Raw genomic sequence first — 20,021 nt, 5'->3', positions numbered from 1 at the left:
ATCGTGCGTCGCGGGGCCAGCGGGTCTCAGCTGAGGGCTGACCCACGGACCTGCCCTGGACAAGGACCCCTGGTGCCCGGGGTCTGTGGTCTGCTCTCTTGGTCGCAGAGACCCAGCCTGGGGTTCTCACTGGGGCTGGTCACGCGGGGCCCTCACCCCAGTCATCTGTTTCAGTGCTCATCTCGCTGTCGTCTGGCATGCCCAACCATAGTGCCAGCATCCAGGTATGCCATGGGACCAGGGGCTCCCCTCCTAGGCCCCAGGGACACCGACTCTGCCATTGGTTTAGAAGATGTGACCAGTGGCATCTCCCCTCTTTACAGCTCTGTGTTCAGAAACTGAGGATATTAATAGAAGACTCCGATCAGAACTGTGAGTTGCTCCCTCTGCAGGCCCTGCGCCCTAGACCTCCGCTAGTGAGGGCTCGTCCCTGCCCGAGAGGAGAGCGGGCCTGGCATGGCTGGCAGATTCCTCCCTGGGTACGGCCCCCTCGTCTGCACGGCGGCTTCCTTCCAGCCGGCATCTCGGTGTCGCTTGGCTGTGTCCACTGGAAAGGTCTTTAAGCTCTGGGCCCTGTGCCCACATCCACGGGGACCTGGGACCCGGTTGCAGGGGGGAGCCGGGGAGGCCGGCAGAAGTGCAGTTGAGACATAAAGGGCGAGCTCAGCCCGGGGGGGAGCAGGCTGGGCGTGGAGGAGAGTCCCCACGGGCATACTGCAGGCCCCCCCGGTGGTTAATCAGATGGGGTGGTGCGTGGGGCTCCTGACGAGCGAGGGGGAGCCACTGTCCGTCTTGCTCGTGTGCCAACTCGTGCACTTCCTTCAGCCGACGTGTGCTGTCGAGGGTTCCAGCCAGTCACACTCTCCTGCTGCCAGGACCACGGTGGAGAGGGCTTCTGAGGGCCTGGTCATGTGGGCTGCTCATTTTTTGTTTTTCTTTTTTTTTTTTTTTTTTTTTTTTTGTCTGTGCCTTGTGGCTGCTGGGATCCTAGTTCCCCAGCCAGACCAGGGATTGATCCTGGGCCCTTACAGTGGAAGTGCGGAATCCCAACCACTGGACAGCCAGGGAATTAATTCCCTGGCTGCTCATTTTGAATCCAGGTCTGTTTTGAGCAGGAGTCATCGAATTTTTCCTGGAAAGGGCTAGATAGTAATTCTCGTCAGCTTTGCAGGCTGTGTGGTCTTTGCCACTGTAGTGTAGAAGCCTGCTGGCGGGTGTAGACCACAGGCCTGTCGTGTGCCAGTAACGCTGCCCTAGAGATGGGCTGTGGCCCAGTCTAGATGACGGTGCGTTGGGCTGCTTGAGGTGGGCAACGAGGTGGGCCTGGTGCCTGTGAGACGTGGGCCGACGGGGCCCAGGTGGTTTGGGGTGGGGCTGCAGGCCTGGCCTCGCTCTCAGAACCTCGTCCACGTCTGAGAGCACTGCGCTGTGTCTGCAGTGAAGTACCTGGGGCTCCTGGCCATGTCCAAGATCCTGAGGACGCACCCCAAGTCCGTGCAGGCGCACAAGGATCTTGTCCTGCAGTGCCTGGACGACAAGGACGAGTCCATCCGGCTGCGGGCCCTCGACCTCCTGTATGGCATGGTGCGTGCCCACCCTGCCACCTGGCCGCCCTGCCTGCCCACCCGGCCCCTCCCTCACCAGCCGCCGCCCCCCCAGGTGTCCAAGAAGAACCTGATGGAGATCGTCAAGAAGCTGATGACCCACGTGGACAAGGCCGAGGGCACGACCTACCGCGACGAGCTGCTCACCAAGATCATCGACATCTGCAGCCAGTCCAACTACCAGCATATCACCAACTTCGAGTGGTGCGGCCCGCAGCCCGGCGGGCGGGCGGGCGGGCGGGCAGGCAGGCAGGGGCGCTGCCCTCACGGGCTCTGTCCCGCAGGTACATCAGCATCCTGGTGGAGCTGACCCGGCTGGAGGGCACCCGCCACGGCCACCTCATCGCCGCCCAGATGCTGGATGTGGCTATCCGCGTGAAGGCCATCCGCCGTTTTGCCGTGTCACAGATGTCCGCGCTGCTCGACAGCGCCCACCTGGTGGCCAGCAGCACCCAGCGCAGCGGCATCTGCGAGGTGCTCTACGCAGCCGCCTGGATCTGCGGGGAGTTCTCCGAGTGAGTGGGGGCCAGGGCCCTCCTGCTCCCCAGGGGAAGCGGGTGTGCCCGCCAGACCCCAGCCCTGGCAGCCGCCCCGCCCACCCGCCTACCTCCTCTCTCCCGCCCTCATTGGGCAACAGCTGCTCTCGCGGTGAACGTCTCCCGTCACGGGGAGCGGTGAGAGGTCTGCCAGCCGCTGGCCCAGCCTTCCTCCCCTCCTCACCGCTGCAGCCACAGGTCATCCATTGCCAAATTCAGGCTGTTGATAGTTTTCCTTTCCTTTTTCTCAACTGCTTTGTGCGGCTGCTCTGACTGTCACGCCATTGCTGTGGTTTCTCCCTTCACATCCCCTCCCTCAGCACCTGGCATCGGGCGGGGACTTGCAGGGCTGGCGCCAGCCCTGGCACACAGACCCACTGGGGCGGCTGCTCACCGGCCCTCCCTATCCTCAGGCACCTACAGGAGCCCCAGCAGACCCTGGAGGCCATGCTGCGGCCCAAAGTCACCACCCTGCCGGGCCACATCCAGGCCGTGTACGTGCAGAACGTGGTCAAGCTGTACGCAGCCATCCTGCAGCAGAAGGAGCAGGCCGCGGACGCGCAGGCGGCCCAGGAGGTCACGCAGCTCCTGGTGGAGCGGCTACCCCAGTTTGTGCAGAGCGCGGACCTGGAAGCCCAGGAGCGGGTGAGCGCCACACGTCGGCACGTCCTCGGGGTCGGGTCAGCTACGGGAGAGCAGCTTGGGCAGGGGGGGTGGGCAGATCTGGAGCCACCATGCTGGGGAGGCCCTGGGTCAGGGGGGGTGGGAGACTGAGCGAACGGGAGACCGTGTGAGGGTATGTGGTCAGCCCAAGAGGGAAGCATCAGAGGTGACTGTGGTCCTGGAGGATGCTGGCCAGGAAGGTGGAGGAGAGCTGGTCGGAGGAGAGCTTGGCATGGCGTCTGGGCATCGGTGGCCTAGGAGCCCACCTCTTGGCTCTATGGTGATGTGGGGCTCTCAGCTACCCAGACCCCACAGTGGCGCTCAGTGGACCCCGGCGGCCTCTGCGGTCATGGGCGGGTGTGTGCCGTGCGCCCATCTGCTGGCTGAGGGTCAGCGGCGCTCTTGGGGGCCGTGTGAAGGTGCCCTGGTGGCCGGCGCTGCTGCTCACTGGGGCGGTTGCCTTGTGGGGTGGTGCTCAATCCACCCCCAACCCCTTGTCTCGCCCGGGAGCCCCTTTGTGTCCTCGTGAAGGAGACAGCAGCTGGGCTGGCCTCCTGGCTGGCCTGGTCAGCGGCTCCTCGCAGCGTGTTCTGCAAGTCCTCAGCAGGGATCTGGCTGGGCATCTGCACTGTTTGAGCGATGCCCTGCGGGGGCTGAGTGGCCTTCAGGGCCAGGCCTCCGTAACTCCTTCCTGACTCATCCATGGTCCCCCCCAGGCATCCTGCATCTTGCAGCTGGTCAAGCACGTCCAGAAGCTTCAGGCCAGGGATGTGCCGGTGGCAGAAGAAGTGAGTGCCCTCTTTGCTGGGGAGCTGAACCCTGTGGCTCCCAAGGCACAGAAGAAGGTTCCGGTACCCGAAGGGTGAGCCTTGTGGTCCATCAGAGGACACAGACGCAGGGTGGCATGAGGGCCTACGGAAGCAGAACCACAGCCCGGACCTGCTGTCCAGACGGGCGAGGTGGAGGGGGCTGGGAGGAAGGCCCCCTGAGGCCCCAGCCCCCTGTGGGCGGGACAGACCCTTCTCACACAGACTGTAGGCACGGCACTCACTAGTCCTCCTGGGGCCCTGCTGTCCCCACCCCGGGTGCCACCCCTGGGAAGCAGGTTGGCTGGTAGTTGTCGCCCACAAACCTTGCGGGCAGCGTGAGAATGTTGGGGGGGGCTGCCCAGGCTCCAGGGTCCCTGGTCTGCCTTGCCCGCTGTGACCTTGGGCCACTGCCCAGCCTTCATATCCTTGTCTCCAAGGGGACGGCAGTGTCCAGGGCCAGGCATGCAGGCCGGAGCCACCGTGTGATCTCACTGTGTCCTGCAGCCTGGACCTGGACGCCTGGATCAATGAGCCGCTCTCGGACAGTGAGTCTGAGGATGAGAAGCCCAAGGCCATCTTCCATGACGAGGAGCCACGGCACGCCAAGCAGCGGCCACCCGAGGCGGACGAGCAGGAACTGGCCCGGGTGAGGCGGGGCGGGCCAGGGCCGCGCATGGTCAGGTCTGGGCTTGGGTCCACTGTCCGGTGGGCAGCACTGAGCCCACCTTCGACTTTGGGTGGGGTTCTTGTTGAGACCAGGAGTGGCCTCTTGAGCCGGGAGCTCCCTAGGGAGACCGTGGGGCCCGAGCACACTCAGGCCCTGGGGTGCCCGGCATGCCGTGCCCACCTGCTGCCTGCACTCCTGGATGCGGGGCCTCAGGGTGTCCTGCAGACTGGAGAAGCAAGGCGTGCTGCGTCCCCCGCTCCCCTGCCTGCCTTCCTCGCCCAGCCTGCCCCCAGCCCCAGGCCCTACCCCGGAGCACGCGGCCTCTCCGACCCCCACCCGTGCAGCTCCTGGGTTGTCCCTCCTGCCGCCTGCCTGTCTCCCACTTGCTCTTTCCCACCGCTAGCCTCCGTCTCCTGGTGGTCAAAGGCCAACAGTGAAAGTGGCGAGGGGTCCCGCCCCCCGCCGGGTCTGGCGCGTGAAGGTGGCCCCCACCTGGGAGGATGCGAGGGTGAGGGCTCCGCGTACCCGCTGACGTGCACGCTGCATCCTGTCCCCTCAGCGCCGTGAGGCCCGGAAGCAGGAGCAGGCCAACAACCCATTCTACATCAAGAGTTCCCCGTCTCCCCAAAAGGTGAGGCCTGCCTGCTCGTCCTTGAGACACGCTCCCACGGGGCCCGTCCGCTCTCTGTCCACGGCCTGTGCGGGGCTGTCAGCAGGTCCACGGGCAGGACCGTGAGGGGCTCCCGACACCAACACTTGGGGAGTGAGTCCTGCGTGGGCGAGGTCAGGCTCCTTTGCCTTGGTGGGAGGGGAGGGGGCGTGAGGGGACCTGGGGTCCTGCCTGGAGCCACCTCCTTCATCTATACCCTCCCCCCTGCAGACCCGTTGTCTGTGTTGGGCTCCCCTGGGGACATGTGGCTCCACGGGGTGGGTGCTGCGCGGTTTCCCTGCTCCTGAGATTTCTGCGTCACCCCTCTGAGGGGCTGCAGGGTGTCCCCTGCCAGCACCCGTGTGTTGGGCTTGCTGATTCCAGCCGTCCTGGGGGCGGGAAGCGCTATGTCACCATGGTTCCAAGCCTGCACTGTTTTTCCGACTTGGAAAGAGAAAGGATTCAGGTGCAAAAAATGGAGGTCTTGCACCCCATCCTGTACTCGTTCCCACTGGCAGCCCACCCCCGTCTTTGTGACCCCTTGCTCTGGGGCGTCGGCGCATCACGCTGGGCCCGCCGCCCTGCCCAGTGACGGGGCCTCGGTGTCTCCTCTCTAGCGGTACCAGGACGCGCCAGGTGTGGACCACATTCCCGTGGTGCAGATTGACCTCTCGGTGCCCTTGAAGGTGCCAGGCAAGTGTGTGCCCGGTGGCACGGGTGACGGGGACCTCAGGCCAGGTGCAGGCGCTGCCTCGGGCCTGCGCTCCAGCCTTGCACCCCGTGCTGCATTCTGGTCCCAGCAGGCACGGGTGCGCGCCACGGCCCCCAGGTTCAGCCCCACACCCCTCACCGCCCTGGGGCCCCCCTCTGCGTCTCGGTACCCAGAGGGCATTGCCCAGCATCCCCTTCCCCTAGGCATGGGTCTCGGGGCTGTGGGTGAATCAGGTGGCAGCAGGGTGCTGGCCGGGTGGGACGTGTCCACGGCTCTGGGCTGAGTGCCGCATGTGCACCTGTCGGCAGGGATGCCCATGTCAGACCAGTACGTGAAGCTGGAGGAAGAACGGCGCCACCGGCAGAGGCTGGAGAAGGACAAGAGAAAGAGGAAGAAGAGGGAGCGGGAGAGGCGGGGTGCCCGGCGCCACACCTCACTGCACACCGAGAGCGACGAGGACATCACCCCCGCCCAGCGTGTGGACATCGTCACCGAGGAGATGCCCGAGGTCAGCTGCGGGCCTGCGTGTCGGGCGGGCGCCCTTCCCCGAGGTGGGCTCCACCCTCTCGTGGGCCTGCCCATCGCTGCTGCCTCTATGGCACGGGGCAGCCTCGGCCAGCTGTGCCCTGTGCACCGTGAGCAGGTGGCCCCTGCACTCCTGCCCTATTACCTGTGCTGAGTTCGCTGCCCGCACCGAGAGCCAGGCTCCAGATCAGACTCCCTCGTGGGTGTGGACCTGGTGGCCTGTTTCTGAGAAGGGAGGTGGGGGCCCTGTGGACCCGTAAGGCTTGGCGGGGTCGGGGGCCGGACAGGTTGATGTGGATGGACGCAGGGCTCCTCTCCCCCCTCAGAACGCCCTGCCCAGCGACGAGGACGACAAAGACCCCAACGACCCCTACAGGGCCCTGGACATCGACTTGGACAAGTGAGTGCTGGGACTGAGACCTGGGCAGCTGCCCCGCGGGGCTGGACGCGGCCTGGGCTCCCCATGGCCTGGTCCCTCCCTCTGTTCTCTGGTTACTGCACAGAGGGGGAGCGGCCTTGTCACGGGCCCCGCCTCCTGTGACCACCCCCAGGCCCCTAGCCGACAGTGAGAAGCTGCCCGTCCAGAGACACAGAGACGCTGAGACCTCCAAGTCCCCGGAGAGACAGGACGTCACTGTCGTGGAAAAGAAAAGCAAGAAGCCCAAGAGGAAGGAGAAGAAGCACAAGGAGAAAGAGCGAGAGAAGAAGAAGAAGGAGGCGGAGAAGGTGAGAGCCAGGCGGCGTGTGTCACGTTGGGCGGGGTGGGCCCAGGCTGCCAGCCACCCCTCTTCCATTGCGCGCGTGACACGCGTGTGGAGGGGGCTCCTACACAACCGTCATGCATGGCCTGTGGGCCTTGCCGCGGAACAGCATGATTCCGCCTGGCCACGTGGTCCTGGTGGGCGCTCGTTTCCGTGGCGGTAGCGCTGGACGTGCCCCCAGCTCCCTGCACACTCAGGCCCTGCGGGGCCGCAGTGGCCTGTGCCTGGCGGAGCCACTGTGCTCTCTTGGGACTGCTGGCTCTGGCCAAAGGCGTGTGTTCCTGTGGTTTCAGGGTGCGGACTTAGACTTCTGGTTGTCCACCACGCCGCCTACTGCCACCCCAGCCCCGGTAAGAGCCTGCTAGTGACCTGTGCTGGCCCCGAGTGCCCCTCGGCAGACACCTATGCTTTTCAGCCTTGGAGACATCAGGGCGCCACCTCGGTGCCCTGCCCTGGCGGTGGAGGAGGTGGGGGACCCTCAGGCAGAAGCTTGGTCTGGGCTGGCTCGGTTCTGTGCCTGAGGTCTCGCCCAGGCAGTGGTTGTGTGGCCGGCCCTCGGCGCAGAGCCCGGGCCCCCAGAGCCAGGCAGTGCTCCTGAGTGACCGCTTTGTGTTAGTGGCTGGGGCCTGGTGGCTCTGGGGTCTCCAGCCGTGACCCCGGTCAGTGCCAGCCGGCCACAGGCCGGGCCTCCTTTCCCCTCTGCTGGCCACCGGCGCTTACTGGGGGCCACATGTCTGTCTGCGTGCTGGCGACATGCCTGGCATGCGGAGGGAGGTTCGTCACTGCGGGGTGTCCCGGACCAGGGCAGGGCAGGGCTGAGGGCACTGGCCACGCCATCCTGGGCGCCAGCTGCCTTTAGAGCCTGCCACCCGGCTCCCTGCAGGAGGAGCCCGGCGTGAATGCCGCGGTCACTGCCCCTAAGGAGGAGCCCAGGGGAGAGGAGCAGGACGCCGGCAAGGACGCGGAGCAGGACCTCGAGAAGGTGTGGGACGCGCTATGCAGGATCCGGGCTTGGGGAGGTGCTAGCCCGCCACCAGGTCCCACAGAAGGGGCTGCTGGGGCCTCCTCACAGCGGCCTCCTGTCGCTGTGCACATGGGTTTCTGCTTCCACATGGCTCCGTGGGGCTGTGACTCGCACAGGAGCATGGGCTTGACCTGAGCCCTGTTCTGTCTCAGAAGCCTTCCGAGCAGAAGAAGAAGAAACACAAGAAGGACAAGGGGGAGCGCTCCAAAGACAAGAAGAAACCCAAGAAGAGGGCGCCTCCGAGGGAAGGGGAGGCCGAGCCCGTGCAGAACGGCGCGCTCTGTGAGGAGCCGCTCCCGGTGAGGGTGCTTCCCCAGCACGTTGGGAGCGGGCCGTGGGCGTTGCACCCTCCCTGCGGTCCTCCCGGCCCTGCCAGTGTCAGGAGCCCCGGGGTGTAGACTCGTGTTGTCCAGGACCCGCGGGTGCTCCTAGTGTTTCCTGCCGGCGCACCTGGCAGCTCCCGACGTCAGCCCCAGGTCCTCACCGCCCAAAGCTGAAACGTTTCTCTTTTGTTCCAGCCCATGTCTAGCTACTCTCTCCTGGCTGAAAATTCTTACATCAAGATGGTGAGTCATGTGGGGGTTACGGGCAGTGGGGCTGGGCGGGTTCGGGCTCTTGTCTCTGGATGTGCAGGGTGTGCAGCGGAGCCGGGCGGCCGGCGAGGCCTGCTCACAGTGGGTCGGGAACAGCTGACGGTCATGGACAGAGCTGGAACTCCGGTGCTCGTGCGAGGGCTCAGGACGTTCCCTTCTTCGCATGTTCATGCAATGGGACAGCGGGTGGTGCCCACACTCTCCCAGACCCTCGTCTAGACCCACGGGGGTCCCTGGTGGGCTCCCCTGCCCCGCCGACCCTGGGCCTTACTGTGCAGACATACGACGTTCAGGGCAGCCTGCAGAAGGACAGCCGGGTCACGGTGTCCGTGGTCCTGGAGAACCAGAGCAGCAGCTTCCTCAGGAACATGGAGCTCAACGTGCTGGACTCGCTCAACGCCCGGCTGGCCCGGCCAGACGGCTCCTCGGTCCATGACGCTGTCCCCGTGCCTTTCCAGCTGCCACCTGGTGAGTGGCCCCCGGGGCGCCCAGGAGCCCCCGGATCCTGTCATCTGGTGCCCCCTCAGGGCTGAGCCTGGCTTCCCTGACCAGGGCAGGCAGCACTGAGGACAGACCCAGGCCAGGCTTACATCCCTGCCACCTGCCCAGGTGGCTGCACCCCCATCCGCCACCCCAGGCCGTGCCCCGTGCTGCTTCTCAGGTCCGTTTCTTGCCCTCTCCAGGCATCTCCAATGAAGCCCAGTTTGTGTTCACCATTCAGAGCATCGTCACTGCGCAGAAGCTCAAAGGGACCCTGTCTTTCATTGCCAAGGTACCTGATGGGGGAGGGGAGGCACCCTGAGGGTCAGGCGCGTGCCCCGCCCCCGCCCACCCTGCGCCCCTGCTCCTGCAGAATGATGAAGGTTCCACCCATGAGAAGCTGGACTTTAAGCTGCACTTCACCTGCACCTCGTACTTGGTCACCACGCCGTGCTACAGGTGCGCCACCCTCCCGCCCACCCCTGGCTCCCCACTTCTGTGCCATGGGAAGCTCTCCATGCGGTCACCTTGGCAACGTCCTCTGACCTGAGACGAGGATGTGCACGGAGTGTTGGGTGACCAGCTCGTGGTTGGTGCAGAACGCCCAGCGCGTCTGCCGGGCCGGCCAGCTCGGGCGCCTGACTCTCAGCACAGGCCTGGCGGCCCTGACGCTGGACGTCCAAGCCCAGAGTGCAGGCAGGGCTGGCCCTCCTGAGGCCCCTCTTCGTGGCCCTCTCCCCGTGTCCTCACGTGCTCATCCATCCCAGCACATCTGCATCCTCATTTCATGTTCCCACAGGGACCCTGGTCACGTTAGATTAGGGCCCTGTCTCCAAGTGCAGTCGTGTCCTGGGGACACAGTTCAGCTCTTGACTTCCTACCAGCCCTTGGGGCACCCTGAGCTATAGGCCCACAAAGGACGTGCCCCACCCCCTGGGCTGGGGTCTCTGCCTGCCCTGCTGCAGGGGAGCCCCCTGTTGTCCCCCACCCTGTTCTGTGTCCTTCCCACAGTGATGCGTTTGCCAAGTTGTTGGAGTCCGGGGACCTGAGCATGAGTTCAGTCAAGGTCGATGGCATTAGTATGTCCTTCCAGAACCTTCTGGCAAAGATCTGTTTTCACCACCATTTTTCTGGTAAGACTGGACGTGCTGACAGATGGCTTGGCCCTCTTCCCATACCTGTGACTGTCCCCTGCTGCCAGGGGCTGGCCCGGCCTCACCCCCAGGCCCTCTGTTGCAGTTGTGGAACGGGTGGACTCCTGCGCCTCCATGTACAGCCGTTCCATCCAGGGCCACCACATCTGCCTCCTGGTGAAGAAGGTGAGTCCCATGGGAGGGCCCCAGCCAGGTCTGTCCACCCCTCACCGCTGTGCCTCCTTGAGCTGTGTTTGTGAGGGGTTTCGGCCTTTCCTTTTCTCCGTCTGACCTTGGCATCAGGGCACTAGTGCATTCCCTCCTCTCGCATTTCCCGGAAGAGATTGCGTGTAGTCAGTATTCCTTGTTGCATGTTATGTAGAATTCGCCAAGGAAATCGTTTGGGTCTGGGGGTTTCTTTTTTGAAGGGTTTTTTATCTACGAGTTCAGTTTCTTTCTTTGATAGTTGCAAGACTTCTTGCTTTCTCTGTTTTTTATTGGGTGATTTTTGGTAGTTCGTAGTTTTCAAAGAATTGGTCTGTTTCATCCACGTTACGGAACTCATAGTGTGTCAAGTTGTCCAGTTCTCTTTGTGTGCTTTTAGTGTCTGAGGGATCCGTGGGGATTATTTTTCATTCTTGATGTTGGTAATTGGTGTCTTCTCTCATTTTTCTTGGTTATCCTGGCCAGAAGTCTTACTTATCCATTTTGTTGATCTTTTGAAAGATCAATTTGATAACCAATCTTTTTAAAAAGTTAGGGACTTTCCTGGCAGTGCAGTGGTTAGGACTCCGTGCTTCCACTGCCGGGGGTCCGAGTTTGATCCCTGGCATGGTGCGGCCAAAAAAAAACAAAGTTAATGTTTCTTTAAAACAATAAATTTTATTGAGTTCTGCTGCATATCTCCTTACTTCTGCCTGCCTTGGGTTTAATTTGCTCGTTTGTGGTTTCTTAAGGTGAAAACTTAGACCAAAACCTGTCTCCTCTTCTTCTTTTTTTTTTTTTTTTTTAATATTTGTTTGTTCGTTTATTTACCTACTTATTTTTGACTCGAGCCAGGTCTTTAGTTGCCGCATGCGGACTTATTAGTTGTGGCATGTGGACTCTTAGTTGCAGCATGTAACTCTTTAGTTGTGGCATGCGGGATCTAGTTCCCCGACCAGGGATCGAACCCGGGCCCCCTGCATTGGGAGCGCAGAGTCTTACCCACTGCACCACCAGGGAAGTCTGAGACCTGTCTCTTCTAATAAAGTTTTTAGTGTTATAAATTTTCCTCTAAGTACTGTTTTGGATAAACTGCACACATTTTTATGATTCATTTTCATTTCTATACAGTTGAAAATACTTTCTATCACTGCTTCCTCTCTGACCCATGGATTACATAGAAGTATGTTAACTTTCAAGCGTTTAGAAAGTTTCCTGTTGCTTTTTGGTTACTGATTTCTAGTTTGACTTTTCAGGCCTTTGAAATGTGCTGAGGCTTGTGCTCTGGCCCAGGATGTGGTTATTCTGGGTGGATACTCCATATGTTCCTGGAAGCATGTTATACCTGTCACCTAGATCTTGCTGGTTGATGGCGTTTTCCTTTTCTTCTGGATCCTTGCAGATTTTCTTCTGGCCCTTGATGAGTGAGCAAGGAGTATGAGGCCAGTGGTGGTCAGTTGGTCTGCTCCCCCAGTTCGTCAGGCTTTACTCCATGTGTGGGAGCCCTGTTGTTGGCTGTGTGGACTGTTAGAATTGTGGGATCTTGGGGCTTCCCTGGTGGCGCAGTGGTTGAGAGTCCGCCTGCCGATGCAGGGGATACGGGTTCGTGCCCCGGTCCGGGAAGATCCCACATGCCGCGGAGCAGCTGGGCCCGTGAGCCATGGCCGCTGAGCCTGCGCGTCCAGAGCCTGTGCTCTGCAACGGGAGAGGCCACAGCAGTGAGAGGCCCGCGTACCGCAAAAAAAAAAAAAAAAAAAAAAAGAATTGTGGGATCTTGGCAAGGGACCCTCATCAGTGGGTGTGCTCCTCTCTGTCCTGGGCTGTGTTCTTTTCTCTGAAGGCTACCTTGTCTGGTATCAGTACAGGCACTCCTGCTCTCATTTGATGGGTGCTTACGTGGTATGTCTTTTGCTATGAACCTGCCTTTATCCTGTTTGGATAAGAATTCCTTGTGAATGCTGTAGCGTTTGGGTCACGTGTCCTTATTCATCCTGTCAATCTGTGTCTTTCAGTTGTTGTGTTCAGACTGTTTGTGCTTAAAGTATTACTGATATATTTGGGTTTGTCCCACATTTTGTTTTTTCCCTGTGTTTATTGTTCCTCTTCTTCCCACTCCCACTTTCTGTGGCATATGTGAGCATTACAGTATCCCGTGTTTATATGTTGGCTGTGTTATTGACGGTTTCCGTGTATCTGCTTGGGGGGCTTGAGGGATTACATTACACACTTGGTGTGCACAGTCTACTTGGAACTCAGGCGGAATGTAAAAAGTTCACACCGTCTCGGTCCCTTGACCCTCCCTTCGCACGAGCAGTTGTCTTAGGTTTTGCCTTTGCAGACGTTGAAGACACCTTATGCCACGTTACAGCTTTACAGATTTCAGAGAACTCGGGGTGCAGGTGGGGGCGGGAGGGGGTGAGATTGCCTCTTGTGCTCGCCCATGTGTCTACCATTTCTGTCGCTTTCATTCCTCACGTTCCACCCTCTGGCTCATTTCCCTCTGTCTGAAGAACTTCTTTTTAGATCACGTCTATTGGATGTGTATTCTCTTAGTTTTCCTTCATCTGATTATTCTTTATTTCAGTATTCCTCAAGGCTGTTTTTGCTGGGTATGAAATACTGGCTTTGTCGGTCTTTTCACTCAGTACCTCAAAAATAGGCCATTTCCCCCTTTTTTTTTCATTTTTTTAAATTAATTTTTATTGGAGTATAGTTGCTTTACAATGTTGTGTCAGTTTCTACTGTACAGAAAAGAGAATCAGCTATACGTATACATATATCCCCTCCCTTTTGGACTTCCTTCCCATTCAAGTCACCACAGTGCATTCCACCTGTTTTTGGGTTTTTTTTTAAAGAAACTAAATTGTTTTATTTTTTATTAGTTTCTGCTTTATAACAAAGTGAATCAGTCATACATATACATCTGTTCCCACATCCCTTCCCTCATGCATCTCCCCATTTCCCCCTTTTTAAAAAGAAAAAAAATGAAAATATATACTTATTTGGCTGCGCCAGGTCTTAGTTGCGGCATGCAGGATCTTTTTAGTTGCAGCATGAGGGATCTTTGGTTGTGGCATGCAGGATCTAGTTCCCTGACCGGGGATCGAACCCGGGCCCCCTGCATTGGGAGCACAGAGTCTTAGCCACTGGACCACTAGGGAAGGCCCTAGGCCATTTCCTTTTGGTGTCTGTGGTTTCTGACAAGGAACATTTTCCTTTTACTAGGGAATGCATCGTTTTCCTCTGGCTATTTTAGGTTTTTCTTTGTCTTCAGTTTTCAGCAGTTTGTGATGTGTCTGGGCATTGACTTCCTTGGGTTTATGTTAACTGTGTGAAGTCTGCCGAACTTGCTGAATCTGTGCGTTTATGTCTTTTGCACAACTTGGAAGTTTTCAGCTATGATTTAAATACCTCTTCAGCACTGCATTCTTTGTCCCCTCCTTCCGGGACCCCTGTGATGTGAATCTCAGACCTTTTGTTACTCTGCGCACCCCACTCCACCTCCGACTCCTTTCCACTCTCTGTTCAGCTTGGATTATTTCCATTAATCTCTTGTCGGGGTCATTGACTCTTCTGTCATGTCCATTCTGCTGTTGAGCCCATCCAGTGAGCTTTTCATCTTGGCTGTTGTATTCAGGTCTAGAAGTTCCACTGGGTTGATCTTGACTCTTCCATTCCTTTGCTGAGATGTGTTTTCTTGTGTGCTTCAGGAGTGTACGTGGTTGGTGATGGGAGGTTCTCGTAGTAGCTACTTCAAAGCCTGTTAGGTGATTCCAACATCCACCTCTTCTCGATGAGTGTTGGTTGATGGTCTTTTCCATGTGAGCTGAGATTTCCCCGGTCTTGCGGTGCCGAGTGATTTTGGACTGTATCCTGGACTTTTTAAATAGGAGGAGACCCTGGGCCTTCCTTACACCCTGTGGAGAGCGTTGACACACGTTCCAGCTGCAGGACGTGTAGTCCCATGCCCTCCGGTTTTCACGGCCTTCCTCTCTGCAGGGCTGGCATTGCTGCCTCTGCCGCGCTCTGCCAGAGCGTCCATCTGGGCCCCTGGGAGACAGCAGGGCACGGTGCACCTGCCCCATCTTGCCTGGAGCCCCTCCTTTTGATTATGAAAGCACCCGGGCATACGAGAGCATTTGCAAAAGTTGGAGGTGCATGGGAGTCGCAGGGAGGCGTCTCAAGGCGCTGGCCGTTGTTTCCCCGTTGCAGGGTGAGAAGTCGGTGTCGGTGGACGGGAAGTGCAGCGATTCAACGCTGCTGAGCAACGTGCTGGAGGAGATGAAGGAAACGCTGGCCAAATGCTGAGCGCGCCGCCCGCCATGGGGAGGGCTCGCAGGGAGGGCGGCCAAGTGCCGGGTTTCTCCTCTGTCGCAAGGACTGGGTGCAGCCGGGAGATAACCCAGTCCACCGTCATCCACTGTGTAGACATTGAGGTTTATGTTGCGTTGATTTATCCTGTCATCTTTTTTACTTTGCCCTCACCGCTCTCTCTGGCGAGAAGCCCCCTTCCACTCCCCAGGCCAGCAGGGGCTTCTGTAGCCGGAGCGGACTGTGCATGTGGCCACAGGAGCTGCCCGAGGGTGAGGGTGACCGCCATCCAGGCCGGTTCCTGGTGGGGACCAGACGCGATGGCGCGTTCCGCTTCTGTCAAGCCATCCAAGTCCCATGAGTCCCCAGATGCCCTGCCCACTGGCACCTGGGGGGTGAAGAACAGGCCAGCTACTCAGGCGACATTCCTGTTCATCCCTGACGCCAAGGGTCACGTCCTCCCTGCAGGACACATGGTGGGAGAGGGTCGTGCAAGCTCTCGTCCATCACATCCCGTTCATCCCACCACCGTGTTCGTGTGTCCGCCGAGCGGGGGGTGCCCAGCGGGGATCCCGGACCTCACTGGCTTCCGTGCCCAGTCGGGTGTTGGGGTGAGTGGTGGAGAGCTGCGATTCTGGCCCCTCCGCTCATCACTGGACGCTCTGCAGGTCTGTGCCTGCACGTGCGGAAGGGCCTAGTCCTGGGCTCCGCAGCCCTGACGGCGAAGCATGTGTGTCCAGGGGCGGCTGGGCCCCTGAAATGCACCTCAGGGGCAGGGAGGGGGGACCCCAGCCCACCCCCGTGAGACTGAACTTTCCTCAGAAATGATAGTCCTCGATGACGTTTTAACTTTTCCTTTTGATGAAAACTGTCACTTTAGCATGTAGAGTAACCTATTACAGAATCCTGTGCAGTGATTCTAGAATCTCGAAATGTATGATGTGTTATATAAGAATTTATTTGCTATCGACATTCCCATATAAAGGAGAGACATATCACGCTGCTGTAATGATTCTGTGTCAAGATGATCCAATAAACTTGCAAAACAGACATTCACCTGTTGGGTCTCTGGCCCATGACAGTGTATGCCCCCCAGCCAGGGAATTCTGACCCACTGTGGGAGTCAGTACACAGCCCCTGAAATGCTCGTGGTCCGAGGGGGCCTACAGGGCACCCTCATGGAGGTTGCAGTGTGCGGGGGAGCCCTTGCCCTCCTGCTATGCACCCCTCGGCCCCTCGGGAGGGGACGTGGTCCTCACGTCATCCAGGCCCCTGGGCTCCGGTGGTAACGAGGAGCCACCTGACCCCCCCACACGGGATTCTGAGGCGTCCACCAATCTCCCTCCCTTTACTAGGGAACCCCATTCGTAAGGGGTGTGCGGGGTGAGCAGAAACATTACTAAAATAAAGTTTAAGTTAGGTAAACGCTTGTACACACACGCACACACACATCCTCATTTCTAATCTTTGAAGCGCCCAGTGAGAAAGGGGCAGAGTTAGGAGTCCAGACACACGTGTACAGACCCCAGAGTCCCAGGAATCAGCAGGAGCAGATGCTGGAAGGAAGGCCCTGTTGCTGTTTTGCGGTGTTTTTGTTTCGTTTTTTCTTTTTTTTTAATTTTATATTTTATTTTTGGCTGTGTTGGGTCTTTGTTGCTGGGTTCAGGTTTTCTTTAGTTGTGGTGCGCAGGCTTCTCATTGCAATGGCTTCTCTTGTTGCGGAGCACAGGCTCTAGGAACGTGGGCTTCAGTAGTTGTGGCACGCAGGCTCAGTAGTTGTGGCTTGCGGGGTCTAGAGCGCAGGCTCAGTAGTAGTTGTGGTACACGGGCTTAGTTGCTCCATGGCATGTGGGATCTTCCCGGACCAGTGCTCGAACCCATGTCCCCTGCATTGGCAGGCGGATTCTTAACCACTGTGCCACCAGGGAAATCCCCTGCTGCTGTTTTAATTCTCAACGTTGCAGATGGCTTCACTGACGCCATGTGTACAGAGGACTGTGTCAGCAGAGCCCAATCAACTCCAACCTGAAGCCAAAACGTGGGCAGGTGCGGAGCCCCGCACAGAAGCCCCCTCCGGCAGCGGGTGGGGAGAGAGGCCTCGGGTGGCCCCCGGGTGGTCATTGGCCTGGCCCGCCCTGCTCCAGCTCGTGGACCCGCACAGGTCCCGGGGCGTTGGAGCATCCCTCTGGAGTCTCCCTCTCGCCGTTCCCCTGATCTCAACATCCCTGGGCAGGCAGAGGCCAGTGTTCTGTCAGTGAACCCTTGGAAGGAAGGCGCCACGCCAGGCAGGGGACCCCTTAGCTGGGGGAAGGGATCGGCGGCTGACCAGGCTGGGAAGGGCCAGCCCAGGAGCCAGACAACTGCCGGGCTCACCACGGCATCCGTAGGCACAGAGGCACCTCCTGTCTGCTGGATGGATGTTGAGCCCTGGGTCACAGTTTGGGTCTGTTCCCTCATGACCCATGTTGGGTGTTTTCTCAAAACCAAGAAGCCAAGCGGTGGGCACAACAGCAGTTCCCGTGCCTCGGCTGAGATGCAGCCGATGTGGTAGGAGCCCCAAGATGCACCGATGCTGGCCCTGGCTTTCACCAAACAGCCTCCTATCGTGTCATCAGAAGAACCACTTGCCCTGAAGGTTGGTTGCCATGCGCGCCTGGGAAGCCCTACAGCCCCGCCCTGTAGGCCAAGGTCGCACCTCGCCTGGGGCTCCAGACACCTGAAGCTTGGTGACATCAAGCTGCGAGGAGGCGTGGGTGCCCCAGTCCTCCTTCCCCTCCCTCCCTCACCTTGCTCTCCTTGGTGGGGTTTGCTGGGGGCCTGGGCCCCTCGTCTCAGCTGGGCATGTGACAGGGCTGCAGACAGACCCTCAAGCTGAACTCAGAGGCCTTGCCTGTTCTCACATCCCTAGGACAGCAGTGGGGTCATGCCCTACACTCCCATGACTAGGGCTGCAAAGGCAGCAGTGGGAGGGGGCATGGGGTTCTGATCTCTGGCTTAGGCACAACTCCTGACCCTGGAGTCCACCCATGTCCCTGCGGCCTCCCCCAACTGGGTCACTCGAAAGGCTGGAATGGTTCTGTGTGTCCAGGCGAGGGGCAGGAGGAGCTCATGTTTATTCATGGAGTGATGGCGTGGGCGGGGTTGCAGAGGTGATGTCCACATGTCCCAGGTGCAGAGAGGGAGCCCTGCCCGGCTGTGCCCACCCCATCCAACACCCCTGCCCTCCCCCACTGACCGGGACAACCCCACGCCACACATCCCCGCTCCAGGAGGACGGGCCTGCGGGGGGGTGGGGCTTACCTTGTGTTGGTGTTCTCTCTGAAAGACACAACGGGGCCCCAGTGAGCTCTGAGCTTTGGGGCTGAGGCTGTGCCTGTGGCCCTGAGGCGCCTCCACTGGGGCACGCCTCCACCAGGCGGCGCCCTCCCCAGCTCCGACCACAGCCTGCCACCAGCCTGGGGCAGGGGTACGACCAGACTCTGGGGACCCCTTAACCGGGATGTGCCCCTCGTGCCAGCCGAGCTCAGAGACCCTGGAAGGTAGAGGCTGGGCCCGCCACACTGGGGGCAGGTGCTGCCTTCTGTGGCTGCCCCCGCGCATATGCGCATACTCACCCATGAGGACGTACACGCACACTGCCTTTGGGGAGGGGGAACTACTTACTTGCTCCAGGTATTTCTACAACGACAGCAGGACTGGAGTCAGGGCCAAGTGGCCTTGGTCAGGGTCTCCTCCCCGAGCCCAGCTGCCCTGACTCACATGTGCTGGAGGAGGCCCTGCACTGCTGTCCCCCACTCTGCCGATGACCTGCGGGGACACGGGGTGTGAGGGGGCGCGGCCCACATTCAGGGGCCAGGTGGGGGGCTTCCATCCCCTGCCCGGGTGATGAGGGGACCCTCCAGGGAGAGCCTCGGACCCCAGGGGCAGGGGGCCACCCGCGTCTGAGCCCTACTCGCAGTTGTAGCCAAAGCAGGCGACGTGTGAGTTCGCGCAGTTGGTGCAGGAGATGCTCTCATACTGGAAGGTGCCTGTAACACACCAGAGGCGGCCGCACCCTCCCCTCACCCTCAGTCTCTGGGGCCCCAAGCTGCCGCCACTGCCACCACACCCCATAACCCGGACAGACAGAGGCTCACTCACCGCAGTGTCGCTGACAGTCGATGCAGCCTGTGGGGGGACGAGAGCACAGCCGGCGCCTTCTTAGCAGGCCTGGCCTGTCCCCCGCTCTCTCCCCCTCCCAGGCTGCCTAAGGCTCAGGGCCTGTCCGTTGGCCACTTAGGTGGGCCCCAGCCTGGGATGGGGCAAAGCATAGGGGAGGGCGGCCGCAAGACTCTGAGGCCTCCAGGGACCCGTTGGGGGAAGGTAGCAGGGACGGGTGGGATTTATCCTTCAAGGCCTCCTGTTGGTGCCCACTGGATGAAAAGGGCCCCCCTCAGGGTGTGGCCCTTCTCCCCCCGTTTCTGCCCTTTCTGAGTTCTGACACTTGGCTGCACCAGGCCAGACGCCCTATTCACATTACTCCAGCCTCACCACGACCTGGCCGGGACCCCAGGCCTGGAAGGAGACTGAAATACTCGTGTGGCCCTGGGTTCTCAGACCCTGGACAGCAGCACCCTCCCTCCCCACCAGCTCTCGCTTGCTCACTTTCGATGATGGCATTCTGGATGAGGTGCACCTGCTCCCGGAAGATAGCTCGCAGCTCGTTGGGAAAATACCCTGATGGCGGGAAGGCAAGAGGGGGGAGGTCACGCACAGTTGGCGGGCGGACCTGAGGTGTCCTGGGGCGGGTGGGCTCTGCCTTAGTTCCCCATGCGCGGCGGTCGCCCCCTTACCAGGGAAATACAGCTTTCCCTGGTACAGATGATCCATCCTCTGCTACACGACGTTCGCCACTTGGTTCAGCTTCTCCAGGGCTGGGGACGGCAGGAGGAGGCGAGTGAGCGGGCCGGGGCCTGGCTGGGCCGGGGGTGCTCCCGGGCGGGGCTCCGCACTCACTGATCTCCGCGGGGATGGTCAGGTGCAGCTCCTTCATTGTGTCCTGGCTCCAGTCAGTGAGCAGCGAGCCCGACACGGGGATGTCGCCCACCCATCAGGACTTGAGGTTCACGTGATGGCGGTAGAAGGAGAACTTCTCCGAGAAATTGTCGTGGCAGTGCAAGCAGCCGCGGGCCAGCGCCGCTGTCAGGGCCAGGCACAGCAGCAGAGCCATGGCCCGCCGCCCGCCGCCCGCCAACCGACAGCGCATCCCGCGCCACGCCCCTCCGCCGCGCACCAACCAACGGTGTCTCCTGCCACGCCCCCAGCCGGGCACCAGCCAACGACGCCCTCTCGGGCCCGGGCCGCGCCCCCA

General features: G+C 60.2%; 2 protein-coding genes across 5 annotated transcripts in view; one reads left to right on the top strand and one right to left on the bottom strand.

Moving 5' to 3' along the window:
- The window catches only part of AP3D1 (adaptor related protein complex 3 subunit delta 1), a 47,548-nt gene extending 31,825 nt beyond the window's left edge, over positions 1–15,723 (top strand). For 2 of the 4 annotated variants that reach the window (XM_081233831.1, XM_081233829.1), the window contains exons 10-32: positions 175–224; positions 324–372; positions 1,439–1,584; positions 1,660–1,808; positions 1,889–2,119; positions 2,554–2,785; positions 3,520–3,665; positions 4,117–4,258; positions 4,839–4,910; positions 5,546–5,621; positions 5,949–6,148; positions 6,492–6,565; positions 6,717–6,891; positions 7,220–7,276; positions 7,810–7,908; positions 8,103–8,249; positions 8,469–8,516; positions 8,822–9,011; positions 9,227–9,315; positions 9,397–9,482; positions 10,035–10,156; positions 10,263–10,342; positions 14,573–15,723. In XM_081233831.1, coding sequence (XP_081089957.1) covers positions 175–224; positions 324–372; positions 1,439–1,584; positions 1,660–1,808; positions 1,889–2,119; positions 2,554–2,785; positions 3,520–3,665; positions 4,117–4,258; positions 4,839–4,910; positions 5,546–5,621; positions 5,949–6,148; positions 6,492–6,565; positions 6,717–6,891; positions 7,220–7,276; positions 7,810–7,908; positions 8,103–8,249; positions 8,469–8,516; positions 8,822–9,011; positions 9,227–9,315; positions 9,397–9,482; positions 10,035–10,156; positions 10,263–10,342; positions 14,573–14,668 — 2,756 coding nt within the window. In that variant the 3' untranslated portion in view covers positions 14,669–15,723. The remainder of the gene's footprint in view (positions 1–174; positions 225–323; positions 373–1,438; positions 1,585–1,659; positions 1,809–1,888; positions 2,120–2,553; positions 2,786–3,519; positions 3,666–4,116; positions 4,259–4,838; positions 4,911–5,545; positions 5,622–5,948; positions 6,149–6,491; positions 6,566–6,716; positions 6,892–7,219; positions 7,277–7,809; positions 7,909–8,102; positions 8,250–8,468; positions 8,517–8,821; positions 9,012–9,226; positions 9,316–9,396; positions 9,483–10,034; positions 10,157–10,262; positions 10,343–14,572) is intronic. The other 2 variants (XM_081233830.1, XM_081233832.1) reach the window with 2 other exon arrangements.
- A 2,703-nt stretch (positions 15,724–18,426) lies between these two features.
- On the bottom strand, positions 18,427–19,880 carry IZUMO4 (IZUMO family member 4; the record flags this gene model as incomplete). The annotated part of the gene is given in 8 exon segments (XM_081232667.1): positions 18,427–18,478; positions 18,624–18,699; positions 18,812–18,838; positions 19,316–19,387; positions 19,504–19,546; positions 19,550–19,584; positions 19,667–19,760; positions 19,764–19,880. Coding segments are annotated over 8 exon segments (516 nt in total).
- Positions 19,881–20,021: the final 141 nt, after the last annotated feature.

Source organism: Mesoplodon bidens (assembly GCF_964165515.1).
Source record: "Mesoplodon bidens genome assembly, chromosome: 4".
Lineage (NCBI taxonomy): Eukaryota > Metazoa > Chordata > Mammalia > Artiodactyla > Ziphiidae > Mesoplodon > Mesoplodon bidens.
This window is presented reverse-complemented; position numbering and strand designations above follow the sequence as displayed.